The sequence below is a fragment of the Hyaena hyaena genome, unplaced genomic scaffold (assembly GCF_003009895.1).
Source record: "Hyaena hyaena isolate Hyena2069 unplaced genomic scaffold, ASM300989v1 scaffold_663, whole genome shotgun sequence".
Classification (NCBI taxonomy): Eukaryota; Metazoa; Chordata; class Mammalia; order Carnivora; family Hyaenidae; genus Hyaena; species Hyaena hyaena.
Genome location: NW_024081296.1, coordinates 323,749 through 347,173, shown reverse-complemented (window position 1 = coordinate 347,173; position 23,425 = coordinate 323,749). Strand labels below are relative to the sequence as shown.

The window sequence follows — 23,425 nt, the reverse complement described above, 5'->3', positions numbered from 1 at the left end:
TGCTAGGATTCCACTACACACATTACCTCCTTTAAAGCTCATAGAAACCCAATAAGGTAGGTACATTTATTGTTACTGCTCTGCTCAAACCCTGCTGAGGCTCCCTACCTCACCTCGAGTAAAAGTCTAAGTCCTCACAACGAGAGAGAAATACCTACACAGTCTGCCACTCCTCCAACCTCTCTAACCACACATCTGACCCACCGGTCCCTGGCTCATTCTGGTCCAGCCAGCCTGGCGTCCCCCATGTCCCTGAACATTCCAGGCAGGTTCCCACCTCAGAGCCTTGCCATGGCTATTTCCTCTACCTTGAAAGCTCTTTCCCCAGATAGTCACACACTTGGCTCCTTCAATTCCTTCAGGAGTTTACTCAAATGTCACTTTCTCAAGCACGCCTTCCCTGGCAACTCAAGTGACTATACTACAGATTCCAAAACAAAACATAGGAGACTGGAGGATTATTTTAAAAACCCCTCTTCCCCTCATTCCCCTAGTAGCTGACTAGAGCACGCAATTCCAATATAAGGAATGTTCCTCTTACTTCAGGGGGCAATGGAAAGAGGGGCAAAGTGGAAGGAAGGGAATCTATTTTATTGAAGCCTATAGATGTCAGGACTTTCGTACACATTATTATCTTTAATTCTATACCAATTCTCAATCACAGGTAACTCTCATTATAAGGTAAATATCATTATCCTTATTTACAGGGTAGGAAACAAGGCTCAACCAAGTCAGATTCCCTGCTCCATTCCTAACTAATGGCCAGGATGTCAACACAGGTCTCCTGACTGCAAAATTCCCACTCACTCAACTAAACCCAGTGGTGATCAGTGCTGGTTGTTCACCAAACCACCTGTAGAACTTTGGTACCTTTTTTGTTAATTATGTATTAATAAATATACTTGAGACCTATGCCAGATTGACATCAGAATGGACCACCAAAACGAATCTAACAGAACCCAACTTTAAGAACTACCATACTATGCAGGGGCGTCCAGGGGGCTCAATCCATTAAGCTTCCAACTCGCTTTTGGCTCAGGTCATGATCCTAGGGTCATGGGATAGAGCCTCATGTCAGGCTCTGCATTGAGCATGGAGGCTACACTCTCTCACTCTCTCTCTCTCTCTGCCCCCCCTTCCTCCCTCCTTCTCCCTCCCTCTTCTTCTCCCTCTCTCCCTCTTCCTCACTCATGCTCCCTCTCTATATATGAAATAAAAATTTTTTAATTTTTTAATAAAAGAGTCTCTCTGCTCTCCCCTGCTCATGCACAGGCACACACTCACATGTGCTCACTTGCTCTCAAAAAAAAAAAAAAAAAAAAAAAGACTACCATACTATCCAAATACAGAAGATAAGAGGGGCACCTGGGTGGCTCAGTCAATTAAGTATCCAACTTCAGCTCAGGTCATGATCTCACAGTTCATGGGTTCGAGCCCCACATTGGGCTCTGTGCTGACAGCTAGCTCAGAACCTGAAGCCTGTCTTCAGATTCTGTGACTCCCTCTCTCTCTGACCCTCCCCTGCTCATGCTGTCTCTCTCTCAGAAATAAATAAAACATTTTTTAAAATTTCAAATACAGAAGACAAGAAAAGAGTGATACCTGTTGAGTCTGGCCTCCAGATGGCTGCTCAGATACTCAGAAGGGAAGATAGTGTGTTCAAACACAGAAAAGCTGTGTACATGATTCATTGTCAGTGCCAATTCTGTCAAGTTTAGGTGTAGCTTGTCCATGCTGGGAAATTGAGAAAGTAAAATGAGCCTTAATTAAGGGTCTGGCACTACCCATGACCCTCAGACCCTTTCATCTTCTAGGATGACTAGATCAGTACACATTGATGCCACCTTCAAAGGCAAAATAGAAAATTCACACATAAGTGCTTTTTTCCCCATATCTGCCATTTCCCACCACCACTTCCACATTCTTCTGCTGAATCACCGTCCCTCTGCCCTGCTCTCCCTTCTCTGAGGCAGTGGCCACCTGGCCCTCAAGAGCCCAGGTCCTCACTTGGTGACAATGCTGCGGTTCTTCCGGTGACTCTCAGCTCCTGGCTTGTCCCTCTCGGGTTCTCCTTTTCTGGGAGTCTGCCTCTGCTTCATGGTTTTCTTATTCTTGGCTTTGCTGATGGTAGTGGCACAATGCTTAGGTAGAAGCTTTAGGGACAAATACAAGTGAGTCATGAGATCCCTTCCTAAAACTGACAAGAAGCCCATCTCACAGACCCTCCACTATTGTCTATTCTTTTACTTTTCTGTCTTTCTCTCTCTTTCCTTCCAGCATCCCTTTCTCGGATGGGGGCCAATTTGAAATGCACTCACTTCTTTCAGTTTTCACTAAGTAACTCTCCACAGGTAGGGCTCAAAGTCTCAAAATGGCAGTGTTTTTTATGGATCAGATCGTCAAGTCCCCACTCACATCCTGAGAGAAAGTCTTTCCATTTCACTGATGGAAAAATTCAAGTAAAAGGAATAGGATCTAAGAGCTCCACGCAATTGCACTTTCTAGGATCTTCCAACCTGGGAAGAAAGTTAGTTTTTGCTTGTATGGAACAACCATCTCACTTCACATCCCCTCATATTCCATCCCATGGATACAGCGGTCCATACCACCATAGGTGTCCAAAGACTCAGAGCTCGCAATACGGCCAGCACTCTTTCTACATTTTTTTTTTAATACTATCAGTTCTGTATCTCTTCTCTTCACTGAGATAGCCCAGTCAGCTGCGCAGAAAATATACGCTAGAATTATATATTCAGGTTTCTCCTTCAAGATAATCATCTTAGAATTCTCTCCATTTAATCCAATGCTGCCAAGCATGCGCAGAGCACGTCTGGAAACTCCTCATTTGGAATTACTCTTAGAAGTGGTGTAAGCACTGTGAGAAAACTGGTTTTGTTACTTCACAGTCACGGTAGAAGATGTGACACTAAAGATGTGTCAACCCTGAAATTATGCCAAAATGTCTGTGGTAGCTTCTGAAAGTAATTCCAAAATAACGTAATGCCATTCATTATGGCAACATCACCAATTATTTATTCCAAATAACTTTAGAGGGGGCAATACTCATTTGGTTACGAAAGTTCTGGTGTGCGTGAAAACAATTACTCATATCACGCTTGAGTCATCCCCGATACAACACTGAGCAGATCTCTTTAATTGCGTCCCTTGCATGCAGTAGGTACTCAAAATGAGTGATAAATATGCCCGTAATTGTACTTGTTTGCCTAGCTTCTTGGCATTCATCATTTAGATTTCTTTCTAATGTGGATTTGTACTCCTTTTTCCCCTAAACCAAGACACTCCCCAAGGGCAGGGATTGTGTAACTTCCTTCTGGGACCCCATCCCAAAAACTCTCCACAGAGCTTAGGGCCCAGTAAGTACCAAATAATATAGCAGCTGACATCTATTAAGAGCTGTGTACTAAATCTTTAACACACTCTACTTCATCGCATCTGTATGATACCTCTGCGAAGAAACTATTTTTATCCTCATTTTACATAGAAGAAAACAGGAAGGTTATGTAAGTAATAATATTAACCATCCATATGGTTAATAAACACACACACACGCTCACACGCACGCACAACCTGGCCCCCCTTCTACCAAAGTTGCTACAAAGCCTGACTCAAACCCAGGAAGGGTAGGTAGTCTAGGAAACCTGAAAGACTCCAGGGCAACAAGCTCCTCATTTTCAAATTTTCTGAAATTTAGGTTGAGCTAATCATGACCAGGTGCTGTGAGTCAGTCGGGGGGGGGGGGGGGGGGGGATGGGAAAACAAGCAGACAAGGACAAGAAAGCAGCCCTGAGGATAAACACAGAGGAGGTGCCTGAAAATGTTCACATTTTCACAGATTAGAGTACAGATGGACAGAAAGGTGAGACAAGACAGGTGACGTAGGGGCCACTGTCGTCATGATGTGTACACAGGGCAGAGACGGGAGGGGAAATAAACGAGGAAGTTAACTCCTCTCTCAGAAGGCTTCAAATGAGAGCACAGACTTTGCTGGTATGCAGCTGTTCAAATAAGAGTATTTTTAGACACCTCTATCTAGTCCTAAGGGAGTAAAGACTGAAGAAAAGAAACCTGCTGTAAACTCAAGTACACAAAAGCCCAGCCCTACTTGGGAGAAAAGGTTAGAGAACGTGGCATTTGACAGGAAGACACGGTGGACAGAGGGAAACTGAAATAGAGGAGACTGAGCTTACCTGCTCGCTCAGGTTCCGCTGTTCAGCACAGATCTCCAGGACACAGTTGCTGGTCTGCTTGGCCAACTCTTCAAGGAAGGAGTTGCAGTGATGAAGGCCATGGTTCTTCAGGTGGGGGTACTTTAGAAAAGAAGAGCCAAGAAAGAAATTGTCATCACCAAGACAGCCACTTCTTCCTCATGATCTGTTCTGATCCCCTGGCCTGAGCCACCACTCCTTCTACAGAGGAAACTGAGACCCAGAGAGAGGACACATTCAACATCAAGCTGGGACGTTTCAGGACACATGTCACATGCCTATGTTTGTACCCTTCTTGTGACCAGAACCAACCCTGGGAATTGTGTTTGGGGGAATAAGGATGAGATGTGATTAGAGAGATGACAGGGCTTAGAGTTCAGGGTACCCACCTCCTCTGGGCACATCTCATGAGTGCAGTGGACAAAATGAGCACAAATCAGAGGGAAAGCAATGGCATAACGCAACATGGTAGGTTCCTCCAGGGTCATGGCAAACATCTTCTCAAAGGTGCGGAGATGGAAGCTGCAGAAAAGGGGGAAGGAGACTTAGAACCAGGGTTTAGGAGCCTGCCAATCCCTTGGAGGTGGAGAGAATATTCATTGTTTCAATAAACATCTATTGATCTTCACCCCCTCCCTCCTTCATTTCCTTTCTCTCTCTCTCTCTCTCTCTCTCTCTAAGTAAGCTCTATGTCCAACATGGGGCTTGAACTAATGAACCAAAGATCTAGAGTCACATGCTCTACAGACTGAGCCAGCCAGGTGCCCCGCAACTCCCTACTCTTAAGGTAAACAGGAAACCAAGAAACTCAACCCATTTATTTATTTATTTATTATTTATTTATTTATTTATTTATTTATTTTTATTATAGTGTATTGTCACCTTGGTTTCCATATAACCCCCCGTGCTCATCCCAACAAGTGCCCTCCTCCATGCTCATCACGCGTGAAACCTAACCCTTTTAGACTGTTATACTGGACCCCAGGGCAGTTTAGTGCTAATCTTCTTCCCTTCCCTTGCACAAAATTTGTTATTCTTCCCTCAGAGCCTCATGATTTGGGCTATCCCCCCTAATTTAGAAATCCTACAGTAGGGGCACCTGGATGGCTCAGTCTGTTGACCTACTTCGGCTCAGGTCATGATCTCACAGTTTGTGGGTTTGTGCCCCACATCGGGCTCTGTGCTGGCAGCTCAGAGCCTGAAGCCTGCTTCGGATTCTATGTCCCCCTCTCTCTCTGACCCTCCCCTGCTCATGCTGTCTCTCTTTGTCTCTCAAAAATAAATAAAACTTTTAAAAAATTAGAAATCCTACAGTAATATTAAATTACATCCCTCCCAGAATTCAACCACTTGGGCTCCAGAAACTTTCTCAGGTTAATTCCATGATACTGATTTTTCCTCAACCCTATATTCTTTCAATATCAGGCACTCTTTTTACACTTTCTTATGTTTAGAATTATTATATTGGTGTCCTTTTCACATGTACATGGGTGTTGTATTTCCCCCATCTATACTGAATGCAGAGTACAGAGCCAACATATTGCATTGTTTGTTTGATCTGCCAAAGGACAGTTGTGTACAACAGTGGTCACGTGATAAGTGCTGAATGATAACTAAGGAAGGCAAACTAATTTTCATTCTCCAAAGGCCCTATTCTTCAGTTCTCTCAATTATTTTCAGCTCCCTCCACTAAAACCCCACATTTCCCATGTCTCTCTTAAATCACAGTGTCCCAGGGATAAAAAGAAGCTGAAGAAGATTCCAAAGATAACAATGTGGAAAAATATATATTGGTGAATTATCACAGATAATTAACCGAAAGAAAGCCAAAACGAAAGGGAATCAACCCCCAAGTCCTATCACTTGGTAGAACCTGGAATGAGTGAGTTGCAGCACCTGCCTCTAAGGAATTCTCAAACAATATTTTCCCATCTGTTGGAAGGAACTACTGTTCTCCACAGAGGCCAGGGAAGAGATCAGGTCAAATGATAAAGAGCTCTGAATAAGGACATACCAGAAAGTAGACAAGTCAGAAGTTTCCACCAGTATATCCTCTACTGAGTCCAGCATTCGGGAGTGAAAGACAATGAGATTCATCACCTTGGCCAAGTCAGGATTCTCGTGTAGGTGTAGGGGTGCCTTAGCCACACTGGTATATGCCTATGGTTGGAGTTAGGAAAAGAGTAGAGGAAAACAAGATCAATGAACAGGACCTCCCGCCTTGGAGTTGCAGTTTGGCTAGGGTATATCCTGTTGGTCAGCAGTTTCAATGTTGAATCACTCTATACAGCAGAGATTAGGAAATAAACAGAGAAGGGATCATCAGGGAAGAAAAACCTTGAGAATGGGGGGCCATTAACAGGAATGGACCTACCTGTAGACGGAACCAGTCCAGCCTCAATCCAGAAAATTCAAATTTCTCTCCACTATCAACTACAAGAAGAACAGAGGTTTAAAAGAAAATAATAAAGCAGCATCCTGTATCCAACTCCACAGAATGGCAGGTCCTTTTTAAAGTCATCTTGTCCCGCTCCCTGCTCAAGAGATCAATATTTCTAGAACAAAAGATGTTCACCCTTATATATACTCCTCCACTTCCCTCCAATTACCTTGTTTGAGATTCAGAGAGGACAGAGTACTGACGAATGAGGACATTATGATGGACTCCTCCTCGGGACACACAGACAGGTTCTAAAAGAGAAGTTCGAGTTGCCATCAAGTAAGTAGAGGTTCCACCAGGATAGAAACGGGGACCATAAAGCTCAGTCGGTGCATGAAGGTAGAAAGAAGTGATAAGTGCCACAAACAGAAAGAAAAAGCTAAGCAAGAGATGGAGGGAACCCCAGGTTCTCTGCCACGCTAACACCCAATTTCTCTTTATTTTTCTCTCCTATTTCTAAGTAGCTTCACGTAAGAGGGGGGAAAAAGACATTGGAGAGTATTGGTCTTTTTTTTTTCTTTCAACAAATGCAGAGAGGAGAATCGGGCTTTTGACAATCTACAGAGCATGAGATTCAGTGAGGGTGGCCGCCAGCGGGAAACGGCCAGGGATCACCCTGATATTTCCAAAGTATAGTCAATTAAACTTACTTGAATGATGTCACTGAGCACAAGAGCATCAAATCTGGCCAGGTACTGAATGTGGTATTGCTGTATCACTTTGATGTGTCTTCGGACCAGAGCCCTAATCTCCTCCAGTAAGAAAAGCAATTCTGCGATGCTCCTGCAAAGTCAAGGAAGAGAACAGGGAGATTTTGAGACTAGAAATATCAACAGAGACAAATACAGTGATAACAGAACAGAAACTGAGACCTCCTGAGGTCATTTGATGCCTCCCTGACCCACTTCCCAAACCATCTAAGGTCAAGACTCTTAACCATGTCAAGTACTAACGAGTCAGCATAGTCCTCAGGTGTCTTTGTCTTGGTGACGTTTTCTGTGTGGCGAACCAGCCAGGTGACCTCATCACGAATGAAGGACAGAGCCATGAAAGCATAAAGGGCCTGAGGAGAGGAGAAGACAGGGAGTATGAGAGCTTTCAACCTTAAATATTTTTTAATGTTTATTTATTTTTGAGAGAGAGAGAGATAGATTTTGAGCAGGGGAGGGGCAGAGGAAGAGGGAGACACAGAATCTGAAGCAGGCTCCAGGCTCTGAGCTGTCAGCACAGGGCCCGATGTGGGGCTCAAACTCACCAACTGTGAGATCATGACCTGAGCCAAAGTTGGATGCCCAACCAACTGAGCCACCCAGGCACCCCGAGAATTTTCAACTTTAAAAATGGAATTCAGGGGCACCTGGGTGGCTCAGTTGGTTAAGCATTCGACTTCAGCTCAGGTCATGATCTCAGGGTTCGTGGGTTCGAGCCCCGCATCGGGCTCTGTGCTGATGGCCAGCTCAGAGCCTGGAGCCTGTTTCAGATCTGTGTCTCCCTCTCTCTGACCCTCCCCTGCTCATGCTGTCTCTGTCTCTCTCTCTCTCTCAGAAATAAAAACATTAAAAAATTTTTTAATAAAAATGGAATTCAAAGCACAGAAAACTATCATGATAATATGTGTATGGATACAATTATGTAGCCACACCAGTAATAGTGTCCAATAATAAACATAGAGACTCATAAAAACCATGTGAAACAGAATCAGACATGTACACATGCTGATGGTAGTCACAGTCAATACTGTTTCATCTCTATTAAGTCTTAGAAATATTTACTAGGCATTTATATGGTTTGAGGGGAGGAAAAAGCAAGCTCTATCAGATCACACTCAAAGAGAAGATAAGACAAGTACACAAATAGCTATAATACATGATATACTACTCCCTGATAGTACCCAATAAAGAGATCCGAAAAGTTTTGGGTGCTCCAGGAGGATTCAAGGGAATCAGCGTATACATATATAAACAGATCACGAAAGACTCAGAAATGCAAAAACTCATGAATGCCAAGTCACTCCCCCACAGAGTCTTTCATCATTGGTCATCATCCCCCTGCCAACATTTCTTTCTCTTGCCTTGGGACCCAGCAGCCCTGGCTCATCCGTCAGCACAGTCTCCAGCTCCTTCACTGCCACCCGCAGAAACTGGCGCCGTTGACAGTGAAATTGGCCGCTAAGGAAAGAAAGTAGAAACTAGAGAATAATGCCTCTCCCATACTTAAAAATCCTCCTCAGGAGTTTAGGAAGGAGTGTCAGATAGGAGGAATGTTCAATGCTAACGTTAGACTTGGTAAGAAAACTCGAGAATCTGGGGCAGCAGCAAGTTCTTGGGTTGAAGCAATTAAGCTGTACAATTAAGCAATTAAGAAACTAGGGGTGGTTTAGGTGAGAACAAAGGTCAAGAGAGTTTCCTATTCCATCCCCTCTGGGAGAGCCCGTTCCCCACCTTTACCTGTTTGCAATTGCATGTTCCTTGCTTTCCTTTATGTCTGCCACTCTCTTGCCGTACCTGAGAATTGACACAAGCACAGCAGGGTTGGCCACACCACTAGTTAGAGGCCTGTCCCACCTTCCCAGTCCTGAGAGATTCCAGACTACAGCCTATGTACGGGAAGCATGGGCAGCCCTCACTCTCGGGATCTTTCCAAACCCAACTTTTCACCCTGGCCTACTAATAAGAGACTCATAGGGCCTAGAGATTATCCAGTTCTCCTCACTGTTTTGCAGATGAAGAAAATAATATCTAGGGAAGAGGAATGACTTGCCCAAGGTACATAGGGTTGTAATGGCAAAACTGGGGCTGGACTTGTCATGTGCTCCTGCCTTGACACCATTAGGCCAAAGTACTCTTCCAGGTTTGGGGGAGATAAAAGAGGCAGTGCATAAGTATGACACGGGCCCTGCTCTCAAGTAAGAGTAGTTGTTCCAACTCTACCTTGGATCCCATTCCTGCCCACCTCCTCTTAGAATTTTTCTTTATCAAGTATCTCTGTCACTTTAATCCCTCCCTCTCCACCGGTTTATTCTCTTCTCCCAACACATAAGTTCAAAGCCTCCCTTATCCTGAAAGACTTTCACTTGACCCTGACAATCTACTGAACTTTCCTGTTCTCCCACACCACCAAACTCCTCCAAAGAGATGCCTAAACTCTTTACTTCCTCACCTTTCACTGACCCCTGAATCCCACAAGGCTTTTGACCTTGAAAAACTGCTCTCTCTTGGATAAAGAATATGTGGTATATGTGTACAATGGAGTATTACTTGGTGATCAAAAAGAATGAAATCTTGCCATTTGCAACTACGTGGATGGAACTAGAGGGTATTATGCTAAGCGACATTAGTCAGAGAAAGACAAATACCATATGACTTCACTCATATGAGGACTATGAGATACAAAACAGATGAACAAAAGGGAAGGGAAGCAAAAATAACATAAAAACAGGGAGGGGGACAAAAACATAAGAGACTCTTAAGTATGGAGAACAAACAGAGGGTTGCTGGAGGGGTTGTTGGGGGGGGGATGGGCTAAATGGGTAAGGGCCATTAAGGAATCTATTCCTGAAATTATTATTGCACTATATACTGACTTGGATGTAAATTTTAAAAATAAATTAAATTTTTAAAAAACTGCTCTCTCTAAAATCAATGTGAACTGCTGAATCACCAAATGGCCTTTTCATTGCTCTTCATTTGTCTGTAATATTTGACTCTCCTCACCATCTCCTTTTTCTACTAGTGATCCATGTTCAAAAATGCCACATTACCTTAGGATTTGTGTATTCCCTGTGTTCCTTATATCTTTCTTCTCTTTTCCCGCATCACTGTTGCCAATGCATTACTCAAACTTCATAACCATTCTTTCCCTTCTCCAAACCACTCCCTTATTGAACTTGGCACAGAATGAAAGAAATTTAGAGTTGGAAAGTATCTTAATTAAATCAGCATTCAACTCCACAGCATTCCTAATGCATAATTATTTCAGATCTATATAGTATGATGGAAAGCGACAGGATTAAGAGTCAAAAAAATCTGGAATTATTTCCTATTTCCAATGAGTGACACTGAGATTGAGCTCCATTTTCTCATCCATAAAAAATATATATTAGTACTTATACATGAGTATAAGTAACTTGAAAATCAAATTAGATCATTTATACCAAAAAACTCCCTAAACTATAAACCTTACATCTTAGTTGTTGTTCTTAGTGATCCCCATCACTAACTGAACATTCTTCAAACATGCCTTCCATTCTTTAAAAGAATAATCATTGGAAAGTTTTATAGGTATACAGATATGGATGTAGATATAGACCCAAATCCACCCCTGTAACTTCTAATTATTCATCTTAGACTTACTCTCTCTTAATTCTGACAATGATCCTTTTTATGATAATACCCAGTTGTTGAGAGTATGAGGAATAAGTATTCTCATAGGCTGCAGATAATACAGCTGTTTGGAGGGCAATTTGGCAGGGGCTATTAAAATTTGATAGACACATACCCTTTACCCCAGCAATTCCACTTCTAAGAAGCTACCTTACAGAAATAGTCACAAAGATATATGTCTAAGAATGTTCATTATAACATTGTTTGTAATGATTTTTTAAAGGAAACACTCTCAACTATGCTTCCATTAAAAAACAAAGAAAGATGGGGTGCCTGGGTGGCTCAGTCAGTTAAGGTCCAACTTCGGCTCAGGTCATGATCTCACGGTTCGTGGGTTTGAGCCCCGTGTTGGGCTCTGTGCTGACAGCTAGTTCAGAGCCTGGAGGCTATTTCGGATTCTGTTTCTCCCTCTGTCTCTGACTCTCCCCTGTTCATGCTGTCTCTCTCTCTCTCTCCCTCTCTCTCTCTCTCTCTCTCCTCTCTCAGAAATAAATAAAACATTAAAAATTTAAAAAAAACAAAGAAAGGAAAATGGAAATGGTTCAAATGTCCATCACAGGGGAATGGATAAATAACTTATGTTGCAACCAAGTAATAGAATACTATTTAACTATTAAAAAGAATAAGATAAATCACTATAGACTTATATGCAAAAATATCCAAAATACAGTAAGTGAAAAAAAGCAAACTGCAGAACATAACGTAGAGGCAAATCCTCCACTCTTTAAAAATTGCTTATGTAAGGCCGAAAACACATGCCCACCTTTACATGTGACAGACACACAAGCATCTGGAGGACATACACAAAACTACTCTGGAAGATGAGATTGTGGTCACCGTCCACTTTTTATTTGGTACATTTCTGGATGTTAGTTTGCAACGATAAAGAAAATGAGAAAGATATTTGACCCCTTCCTCAATCCAACGTCTCCTTCTCTTTATAGTTCTCTCTCTATTCTTCCCTTCACAGTCAAACTTCTTAAAAGAATTACTTATTAAATTCCTTGTCTCCCATTTGCTTCTAAACTCACCACAACCCAGCTTTCAACCCCACCAGTCAACTGAAGTTGTCCCACAAGAAGCGCACTAAGACCATCATCATAGCCAAATCTAACGAACATTTTTCAGTCCTCATTTTCTTTGATTTCTCAATGCCATCTAATGTAAGGAACTGATCCTTCCTCCTGAGAATGTTTTCTTCCCTTAACTTCTGTCTTCCCTCTTCCCAGAACCCCTAAAAATCTCAAAATAAGATTAGTTGGCTCTCATGTCTCACCCTTTCAAACTGCTAAGTAAGTCTTCAGTGACCTTGTGCACCTGTAGCACATCCTCCCGGATGAGGGTGATGTACAGGGAGCCCTGCAGGCACAGCTTCCACAGCTTCTGGCACTGGGTGTTGGAGTTGAGGCACCCATTACAAAGAAGAAACCCAACTGCAGGTGGATAAAATAGTGCAGAGGAGGACTTTTAACATTTTTCTATCCGTGTAACGTGCTGCAACATCTACTCCCACCTAATCCCATAAGACTTACTGATAATCCACCGCTCCATCACTTCCACAGAGAGGTACTCACAGGCCATCTGTGAGAAGAGAGGCAGAGATGGTCAAGTGGTTATTCGACCTGGTATTCCCCTAAAGACTAAGGCAGCCAAGACCTGGGCAGTCAAACTGGAATTTAAGTATCAAAACCAACTTTTATTTTACCAGACTGGATCAGGGCACTTTGATAAGCCAGTAGCTGGGGAACCTGACACTCATGGAGTGAAGTGGAGTGAGGAAAAATGAAAACACTTGAGAAAAGGAAAAGGAGCTTCGGCTGGAAATAGGGACAAACGAATGGTTTAATATAATTTCTCTTCAACAGCTGAGAAAAAGCATACTCAGAACATTCTCATGATCTCTCCCTTCTTTGGATTCTTTTGCCACTTCAAGTACAAATCACTCACTTGGTGTTTCTCATTCATCTTGTACCATTGCTTGTATTTTTATGACTACATGGCATATATTCCCTCCAAGAGTTTAAGTTCTTTAGGCATGGATGTTGAGCCCATAGTAATTCAATGAAAATATGTGTCCATTAACTAATACCTAAGTTTAATTTCCTGCTGGGCTGAATAGGTGTCTAATGATTCACTTTCATCTATCCATTCATTCTATGATTATTCATTAAATTCTTTCTATGGGCAGCCACACGCTAATCCTGGTCTAAACAAAAGCTCCAATCCAACCATGATTTTTTAACTATAAGAGGTGATCACTCTTAGGAATGATAGTTCTTGAAAGAAGCACCCTCTACAGAGATGGCCTTGGTAATGAGAATGCCATCACTGACAAGGGGGAAAGGGAACATACTGTGTCTGAATTAGCAGGGTTAATCATGGCTGGGGGGCTGCTGATGAGACTCAGAAGCTGGGCACTGCGCCACTGCTCAGCTCCCTGGGTCCTCCGGACAAAGAGGAAGTGCAACGAGAGCAGAGCTTCACTCACAGCCTGTGGGAAAAACAAATGAATCCTTAATGTCAATGACAAGGACAAGATACTTCCACCAGAGGAATTCTCCACCATCTCAGGGAACTTGCCTTCGTGTGAGGCCCAAACTCTTCCGTCAACTTCTTCAGAGGGTGATCATACTCCAAGACCATCTGCCCCAGACGGGCAAAACTGGGGTCACTGGAAGAGAGCATGGGAAAGAAGAGTTACAGGTCTCCCTTAACATGATGTAAACTCTCATATTTGCAGATGGGATAAAGATGTGCGCATAGGCTGTCATTCCCCTCCACCTCCAAAGATATATATACTAAACTGTGAATAACATATATAGATAACCTATTCCAGCCCAAGTGTATGAAGCTATTAGATAGAACTACATAATTTGGGACAGGTCCATCAACGTTTCTCCGTGTAAGCACCCAAAATAGTATTGAACACATGATAGGTAGTCTATAAATTCACGTTGATTAGTTGAACAATATACCTAGGTTCAAATTTGTATATAACCCAAAAAGTTACATATAAATTCAAAGATAATGGGTAAGGCATGTGCCTAGGTATTCGTGTAGACACATGGGAATATATATCATACATAGAACAAGTGTGTCACAGCCTACTCTGATCCCTCTGGTCTTCATTTTTTCAGCCCTTAAGTACTTTTATTTGCACCAATGGAAGGGCACAGAATTCCAGATAATCCAAAATCCATTTATATTTGGCTTCAAATGTATTATCATACATTACTCACCTCTAATGGCTTTACCTTGCTAATATCATTCCTACCAATACTAAAAAAAGAAAACTTTATTTTCCTTTCGCAATAACCTGAAAAGCACAGTGAAAGCCAGCCCAGGATTAAAAAATGATCAGAGATGATATAAATTGGATAATCCACCAGCAGATACTCAAGAGTTAACTATATGTAAAAGAGCTGTGTACTTGTTGACATATGCCATTATAAGGTTTTTGTTTTTGTTTTGCCTGGATCATCATGTAGGTTATAAGTCCTCAAGTGAGAAAACATGGCTTCTATTTCCTTTGTGTCCACCTTGTACCTCATACCACCATGTATGGGATTCTTCATCTCCTAAATCCCTTTAACTCACCTGTGCCCATGCAGCATCTCATGGGCACAGTTGTACATGCCAATGAGTATCCGTCGGTCTTCAATCCGTGACAGAAGTAAAATAACTGAGGTGTAAGTCACAATCAAGTCCAGGTAACTCCGAGTGAAGTCAAAGTTGAGATTCTACGAGGAAAACACATAGGAGCCCAAGAACAGCAAGGCCAATTAATTCCTATTTCACCAACCATTTCAGACAGTACTAAATAGAATCTGAATGGGCCTATTTAGAAGGAGGAACTGGTAGGATGGAAAATTCAGAAGGAGAAAATTGGAACAACAGTCAGGGGTTAAAATGAGCTCAAGATACAACAAGGCCAGGAAACATGGCAACATCTAGAGGTTAGAAGAGGTGAAATAAGAACATTTTTGTATAATTTTTATGTTAAATAAATCATACTGGTGATCTGCTTCACATGTAAATCTACTTTAACTTCAGCACTTTATATGAAAGAATTATAGTCATACAATGAATACAGTATATTATATTAAGTATATTATAATACATTATAATCCTGAAGGAATAGCTATTCTTCCAGTCCCTTCCCAACCCACATTGTCCCAACCAAGACCTTTTCTAGGATAGAAGAGAATTACAAAGAATCTTACGATATCAAAATGGCACTGGCAGGCATCAATGGTGTTGAGAAGTTCATACACATGATCCTGGGGGTGGAATTAGAAATGAGAATGAATAAAGAATAAAGAGAAGATGACATGTACTACCAGAATTTGAAGGGAAGGGTTCTCTTCCTTATAGATCCTAGAGAGCCACCAAGTAACATAATAAGAAGCTGAATAGAGGAAGTTCCTCCTCAGGAAGTCATCAGTGGGCCCCTATTAAGCTTACCCTACCAAACACTCAAGTTTCCATGACACAAGTCACTACTATATTACACATATCCTCCCTGATTTTATTATCCCAATGCTCCCTTCCTCCACACACACACAAAAAAGATTACAAAATGCAGATCATCTGATAGGTTGTTTCTAAGATACCAGAAATTAGACCCATTTTTACTGATGCATTCCAAAAGTTATTCTTGGATTCGTCTCCTGTTTTTAGGAGACCTAACCTTCTATGTTTCTATTACTGACCACTTACTATCCACTAAGTACTTACTAGGTAATTTGCATATACTTCATTTAACCCTCATTCCAGTGTGATAGGGATTCTTTTTCTTTTCATACATAATTTTACCTACATAAATACGCAGTTTTATTGTGGACACTTCCCTGCCCCCATATCAGCATCCACCCTTCATCCTGCCCCAACTCCCAGGTAAACCGGTTTAACAACCCAGTATGGCCTTTCTTAATTTTCTCCCTATTTATATAATCCTATTCAGATAGAGAGGAGGAAAAAGGAGAAAGCTAGAGAGATAGGTTTTGTTCGTCATCATTTGTGTTATAAAATTGAGATAATATTGTACTCATCTTGCCATTTTGCCTTTCTCGTCCAGCCTTACCTGCTGAAAGTCCTCCAAGTAGTCTGGTAGAATATGAATGTACTTCTTTTTAATGGCCACATAATACACCATGGTATGGTCAATTCATTCAGCCTTTTTCCCACTGATGAACCTGTTTTTTGTTCCCAATCCCTGGCCTATCCTTTGTTCCCTATTCCTAACATATTGGACTTTCATTTCTACAAGGTGGAACAGCTAGATCAAAGAGTATATATATTTTTATCTTAAAAATATGTTAACAGGGGCACCCGGGTGGCTCAGTCAGTTAAGCATCCGACTTCGGCTCAGGTCATGATCTCACGGTTCATGGGTTCAAGCCCTGCGTCGGGCTCTGTGCTGACAGCCAGCGCAGAGCCTGGAGCCTGTTTCGGATTCTGTGTCTCCCTGTCTCTCTGACCCTCCCCTACTCACGCTCTCTCTCTCTCTCAGAAATAAAAACATTTTAAAACTGTACATATAAAAAAATATGTTGCCAAGGACTTGAGCAGATACTTTATAATAACAAATATACAAATGGCCAATAAGCAAATGAAAAGATGTTCAACAATATTATTCACCAGAGGAAGGCAAATTAAAACAACACTGTATACCCATGAAAAGGCTAAAGTGTAAGTCAGATAATAGTAAATGCTGATGAGAATGTAGAGCAACTGGAATGTTAATATATTACTGAGGGGAGGAGAAAATGCAACAATGACTTTGGAAAAAAGTTTGGCAGTTTCTTATAAAATTAAACATACACATACCATTTGATTTAGCGATTCAACTTCTAAATTATTTTCCCAAGTGAAATGAAAAATATGTTCTCACAATGATTTGTACTCAAATGTGTATAGCATCTTGGGCATAATGGCCAAAAAATGCATAATGGACACAACCCAAATGTCCATCAACAGGTAAATGGATAAATTGATCCATACAATGGATCAGTACTCCACAAAAACAGGAAATGAATCCCAGTTACATGAAACAACAGAGACAAATCTCAAAAAAACATACTGAGTGAGAGAAGCCAGACACAGAAGGATGCATGCTGTATAAATTCTAATTATGTGAACCTCTGGAAAAGAGAAGAAAAGAACATTCTAATCTAGGAAGCAGATCAGTGGTTGCCTGGAGCCAAGAGTTGAGGAGGTAGGGACTGACTGGAGAAAAAAGGTTCAGGAAACATTTGGAATGATGGAAATTTTCTATACTTTCATTGTGGTGGCTGTTCCATGGGGGCATATATTTGTCTAATTTATTAAAACAGGAAAGAATGTTTCCACATTATCTTCCCCAAAAGATCTAATCTAAATTAACACATGGGAGATTAGGGTGCCTGGATGGTTCAGCCGGTTGAGCCTCTGACTCTTGATTTTAGCTCAGGTCATGATCCCAGGGTCATGGGATCGAGCCCCATGTCCAGCTCTGTGCAGAGAGAGCTAAAGACTCTCTCTGTCTCTCTCTCTCTCTCTCTCTCTCTCCCTCTGCACTCTCCTCCCCAACCCATATACTCTCCCTCTTTCTCCCTCTCTCTCTCAAATAAATAAATAAATACATACATAAATATATAAATAAATACATAAATACATAAAATTTAAAAACAAATTAACATATGGGGAAACCAAGGCTAAGACCAGTTAAGATACTTGCCCATGATCACAAACTAATAAGGGATAGTACCAGAATTAGAATACAGAGCCCATGATTTTCCCTCTATAATACATGACTTCTAAATTTCTGTCTACCCCTATGTTGCCTCATTTGCTAGGACAGCCTTTCTATAACTCCTTCCTCAAACCCAATCCCCACAGGTTATCGCTGAGATTTGCTACCAGCCACTCACACAATTGTGCCACTCACACTATTGTGACACTTGTGTCACTACACAAGTCTTATCCTCTAAAGGTAAGAATTAGAAGAGAATGGAATTAACGTTTGTTGGCCTATAACCTTACTATATGCTAAATACTGAGCTAGATGTTTTCCGTGCATCATCTCATTTAATTCTCACAATACCCCACGTGGTAAATCTTATTTCCCCATCTTATAGATAAATAAACTGGAATTCAAAGAGTTTCTTGTCTAAATTTATATACCTGGTAAGTGGTAAAGCTGAGATTTGAAACCAGGTCCGTTGGATTCAGAGCCTACCTACTTTACAATGCACAATACTTCAGCGTTTCTATTATTCCTCCTACCCTAAATGAGCCATACCATACTCCCTGGGCTCAGAACTTTACCAGTGCAGCAACCAGAAGGTGTCCTAAAATCCCCTTTGGACCTGAAGGTTTCCTAGTTTATATGCATCCAGCGTTCATTTCACCACCTCCGCCAGCACCTGCCTACCTTCTGCCTAACCACTCCCCTCAATTCCAAGATTAACTTCTGACCTGACCTTCCTTCTTTGTGTGATGAATGGCCTGGATTCACCCCCTCGCAGAGATTCAGGACACTCAAAACAGGGTTCCATACTCCTGTTTCATCTGAAGAAATACGAGTACCATCACAAACTTGGATTGCTCAGCTGGCTAAAATTTGTGTTCTTTCTTGAATACATAAATAATACATGCTCATTGCAGAAAAATTAGAAAATACAAACAAACATAATTTTAATTCATTTTTAAAACCACACATAATCTCAGCAATCAGAAGTTCACATTTTCTTTATATGCATGTTTATCCATGTAAATATACATATTAGGGACATCTTATGTCTTATTATATTATAATTTGCTTTGACATCAAAGAATATATGAAGAACATTTTCTATGCCAATGATCATAAATATTATCTTTCACAGCTGTATAATATTCATTTATAGGCATAGACTCTGAACTTTTAACCAAACCTCTATACATATTTAGACACAATTATCAACTTGTCATTTTCTTAAATAATGCAACAGAGTATATTATTTTTTTTTAACAGAATACATACTTTTACATATCTCTGCACTTCTGTTTCCTTAAGAAAAACTTCTAAAAGTAAAATTACTATATTAAAAAGTATGTGTTTTAGGGATACCTGGGGGCTAGTCCCTTAAGCATCAGACTCGATCTCAATGCAGGTCACGATCTCACGGTCGGTGAGTTTGAGCGGTGTGTCAGGTTCTACCCTGACAGAGCAGGGCCTGCTTGGAATTCTGTCTCTCCCTCTCTCTACGCCTCCCCAGTGCTTGCTCTCTCTCTCTCTCGCTCTCTCTCTCTCTCTCAAAATAAATATATAAACTTTTTAAAAATATGTTTTTAAGACTTTTTAAACACATCATCAATTTGTCCTTCAAAAACATCACACCAAATAATTTTTACAGTTTGTTTACATTTACAAAAAATAGTACCTGATCATTATTTACAACACAAATAAAATATCATCTATGTAGTACTGCTACCCAAACTACAATCAGACAGTTAACAAATCAGACAAATCTAAATTGAGGGATACTCTGAAAAATAGCTAATCTGGACTCCAAAGAGTCAGTGTCATGAAAGACAAAAAAAAAAAAAAAAAAAAAAAAAAAGATTGGGAACTATTCTAGAGACTACAGAGACATGACAGATAAATCCAATGTATTAGCCGTGAACATGGACTACACATTAAAACCAATAATATTGTGGCAATGTTACATTTCCTGAGTGCAATAATTGTATTAGTGTTATGGAAGAAAACATTCTTGTTCTTAGATGTATGCTAAAGTATTTAAGGAAGGGAAATGTCATGATATCTGCAACTAACTCAAATGGTTCAGGAAAAAAATAAAGATAAACAAACATGTTAAAACTAACAATTAGGAAATCTAAGGGAAGAATAGAATCATATTCATTGTCATATTCCTGAAATTTTTCAGATTTGTAATAAAATATAAGGGAATCATACTTAAAATATTTAAATACTTAATAATACTTAAAAAGATATAGCTTAATAAATTAATTACAATTTATATAAACATATATATAAACTATAAATTATAGTTTAATAAAGCTAATCACTCCCAAAGGTAGTTATTCCTAATAGTATAATGTTCCAAATGTATAATGTTCCAAATCTGCCCAAGTATATACTATGTATATACAGGCCTACGTATCCTTTTTATTTTTTTAATTTTTTAATGTCTTTTTAATGTTTATTTATTTTTGAGAGACAGACAGAGCATGAGATGGGGGAGGAGCAGAGAAAAGGGGAGACACAGAATCTGAAACAGGCTCCACACTCTGAGCTATCATCACCACAGAGTCCGATGCAGGGCTTGAACCCACGAACTGTGAGATCATGACCTGAGCTGAAGTCAGATGCTCAACTGACTGAGCCACCCAGGTGCCCCATGTTTATTTATTTTTGAGAGAGAGAGCACAAGTTGGGGAGGGCAGAGAGAGGGACACACAGAATCCAAAGGAGGCTCCAGGCTCTGAGCTGTCAGCACAGAGCCTCACGCGGGGCTTGAACTCACAAGCCATGAGATCATGACCTGAGCTGAATCAGATATCTAACCAAAAGAGCCACTTAGGTGCCCCATGAATGAAATATAATTATATCTACACTATTCTGCAGTTTGCTTTTATTTAACAATACAACTTAGATATCCTTCCACATCAGTACATATCCCTTATTTTTTCAAGAAACAGGATTAAGAAACATAAATGAACATCTACTAAAGAAGGAACAGCCTCAGAAGGATAATGCTTATACTAGGGTTGTTGGCTAGAGAGAGCTCACCCGAAATTCCATGACATCCACAAATGACTGGTAGTAGTTGATGAGGAATCTAATTATCTCAGATTTTTCTCGATGTACTGGTCCTAAATGTTGCTGAGAGAAACACAAAGCAAAAATTTTTAACACAAAATAAGACAATTGATCAAAGTAACCCTAGGAGAATAGGAGTCATTACTAAAACATTCTTGAGGAGGCTTGAAATACACTGACAGGCAAAGCTGGAAAATCTCCAATGCTCTGAAGAGAGTCTCTAGATAAAATGATGCACGTGACCCTGACTAGATAGAGTGCTAAATGAGAGGAAAGTTCAAGGTCCCTTTCAGTCAAAGAGGCCTACTATTTATATTAAAGTCAAAAGAAGCAGAATGAGTAGATGCTATACGTACAATGGTAAGAAATCGAGGACTAGTATTTAATGGAGGAGAAGTAAGGAATATTCCACTAGATGCATGATTCTAAGATAATTAGCAAGGAAACAAGAGGAGGAAACAGGAACAACAGCAAAATAAATGTACCCTGTTGGGTTGATCAAGCTGCTTTCCTCTACAAGAACAAAGTGTTCACATGAATCTTGCAACAGAGAAAGGGGCAATGCTTTGCTCTAGCTTACCCTGGGAGAATCCCATCTTATCTCAGAACTCTCAAGATTACAGGAACCTGAAGCCCTGTGCTTGAGCCCAGGAAAACTAGAAGAAGGCTGCTCCACCCCTCACCAAGTTCAAAGAAAGGCAGTCAAAAGAGGAGAGGTTAAACCCCCTCCAAGCATAGAGTTATTTCAGAGAAAAGAGAGGAGAGGTATCATGTTCTCACCGTGCTGTTTCGGACATCTATGTTGGGAAATTTCTTGTTGATGTACTTGAGAGAAGATTCCATGGACTTTTCCAGTAAGAAAGGTGGCTTGGATTTAGGGTCTGAACAAGTCTGTACCAATAAAGCACACCATATTTCAACCCTTTCTCCTGTGCCTCCAAACATACCTCTCCCTACAGCATTCATTCTCACAGTCTCTTTCATAGAAAGGGAATCTGAGAATTCATTATGAAAAGATAACAGTAGGTGAAGAACAAGCTCCAGGACATGAAGCCAACTATCAGTAGAGCCGAACAACCTGGGTATCTTGTCTCACAGAGAAGAATTCAGTGTCTACTAGGGCCCCAGTGCAAAGAGGAAGCTCTCTCTCCACCCCTCAGCTGAAGCCGGAAGGAGTGAGAAAAGCAGCTGCTCCTGAATTAGACTTCATGGGCAAGTGTGTCACAATTATGTCCATAGCTAAGTCTCTCACCCCGAGGGCATTTGTAGGAGTCACGGGGTCAGACAAACCATGTCCTTGGTGATTTGTTTTATTACAAAATGCACAAAAGTTCTCTCTCCCTATTTTCTCTTCTAGAAACTCCCCACTTCTCCTCCTGTCTTTATCTCTTTACTTCCCTAGGCCCAGCCCCTCACCCCACACCCACCCCCCACACCACAGCCTTGCCTAGCCTGACTCTTGGCACCAGCCTCTCTCAACTCAACAGATCATACACACGACTGGAGCATGAACTCTCAGACTCTAAGTACCTCAGAAGGCACCTACCCATATTTTATTGAAATATCATATCTATTTTTTTCCTTTTAGGGAAGTACTTCCATGGAAAAGTTTTTGCCAGAGACCCAACTTTGGATATCTTCAGAGTATGGGGGATCATCAATAAACAACGAGACTCAGAATTCTAGATCCCAGACCTTATTCGAGTGACACAGAACAAAATTGTTTCCTACCCGCATACACCCAGCAGAAAGCAGACACTCTCTTTGGGGCAAGAATCATTTCTAGAAGAGGGAAGCCCTTAAAAAGAGACTCCCATTCTCCCTTCCTGCACTGGCTGGCCTATGTAATCCAAGTTACTGAAGGCCAGTGGGAAAGAAGAGGGGTCTAACCCCTGGAACTGCCATCTACTGGGTCCCCTGCCCTACTATTGCCGGAATAAGTGGTACTGGCCCAGTGGCTCATGCTTACCTTCTTGATGTTATACATGCGGATGAGAACCCCCTGACCTCGGTCATTAAGGATAGTGAGCTTCTCGGCTAATTTATGCTGGTAGGCAGAGGTCAAAGACATGATGGCCACCGAAAGAGAGCAGTATCCAGACGGCAGTGCCGAATCTCCCCAAACACTTTCAGCTTGGGTGGTGACACCCCCTGGGCGGAGGGACCCAGCCTGGTTGGTGCACTGGTCTTCCTGTAGCCTTTACAATTGGCTCATGGGGGAAAGCAGTCATTACAGCTCACAGGCCTTCAGAATCTTCTTGTGCTTCCTCTTGCACGCTCAGCAGGAGACACTTCCTCTTTCTAGCTGTGCAGCATTTTTGGTAAGACTGTGAAGTTGGTGGAGGCAGGGAAGAGGGACAGGTTTTCAAGGCTCCTCACAGTCTGGCACCAACCTTTTTGGCCTTACCCCTTCACTAGAGTCCTATAAAAAGCTCTATACAAGACAAACAAATATCAACTACCCCACTCCCATACACCTTCATACTTTTTCTCTTTTATATATCCCCATCAAGAACACTTATGATATCTTTTAGGGCCCAGATTAAATCCCAAATCCTCCACATTACCC

At 41.3% G+C, this 23,425-nt stretch overlaps 1 protein-coding gene across 1 annotated transcript in view; it reads right to left on the bottom strand.

Annotated features, from left to right (window-relative positions):
- NCKAP1L (NCK associated protein 1 like) overlaps window positions 1-22,992 on the bottom strand; it is a 39,538-nt gene extending 16,546 nt beyond the window's left edge. Inside the window, exons 1-20 of the mRNA XM_039217001.1 lie at window positions 22,826-22,992; window positions 21,637-21,747; window positions 20,827-20,919; window positions 15,272-15,328; window positions 14,646-14,788; window positions 13,629-13,719; window positions 13,402-13,539; window positions 12,581-12,629; window positions 12,325-12,481; window positions 9,114-9,170; window positions 8,738-8,834; window positions 7,620-7,729; window positions 7,317-7,449; window positions 6,836-6,917; window positions 6,601-6,659; window positions 6,241-6,386; window positions 4,616-4,748; window positions 4,209-4,328; window positions 2,008-2,153; window positions 1,603-1,734 (exon numbers count right to left, since the gene is read on the bottom strand). Coding sequence (XP_039072932.1) covers window positions 1,603-1,734; window positions 2,008-2,153; window positions 4,209-4,328; window positions 4,616-4,748; window positions 6,241-6,386; window positions 6,601-6,659; window positions 6,836-6,917; window positions 7,317-7,449; window positions 7,620-7,729; window positions 8,738-8,834; window positions 9,114-9,170; window positions 12,325-12,481; window positions 12,581-12,629; window positions 13,402-13,539; window positions 13,629-13,719; window positions 14,646-14,788; window positions 15,272-15,328; window positions 20,827-20,919; window positions 21,637-21,747; window positions 22,826-22,927 — 2,156 coding nt within the window. The 5' untranslated portion in view covers window positions 22,928-22,992. The remainder of the gene's footprint in view (window positions 1-1,602; window positions 1,735-2,007; window positions 2,154-4,208; window positions 4,329-4,615; window positions 4,749-6,240; window positions 6,387-6,600; window positions 6,660-6,835; window positions 6,918-7,316; window positions 7,450-7,619; window positions 7,730-8,737; window positions 8,835-9,113; window positions 9,171-12,324; window positions 12,482-12,580; window positions 12,630-13,401; window positions 13,540-13,628; window positions 13,720-14,645; window positions 14,789-15,271; window positions 15,329-20,826; window positions 20,920-21,636; window positions 21,748-22,825) is intronic.
- Between the last annotated feature and the right edge of the window lie 433 nt (window positions 22,993-23,425).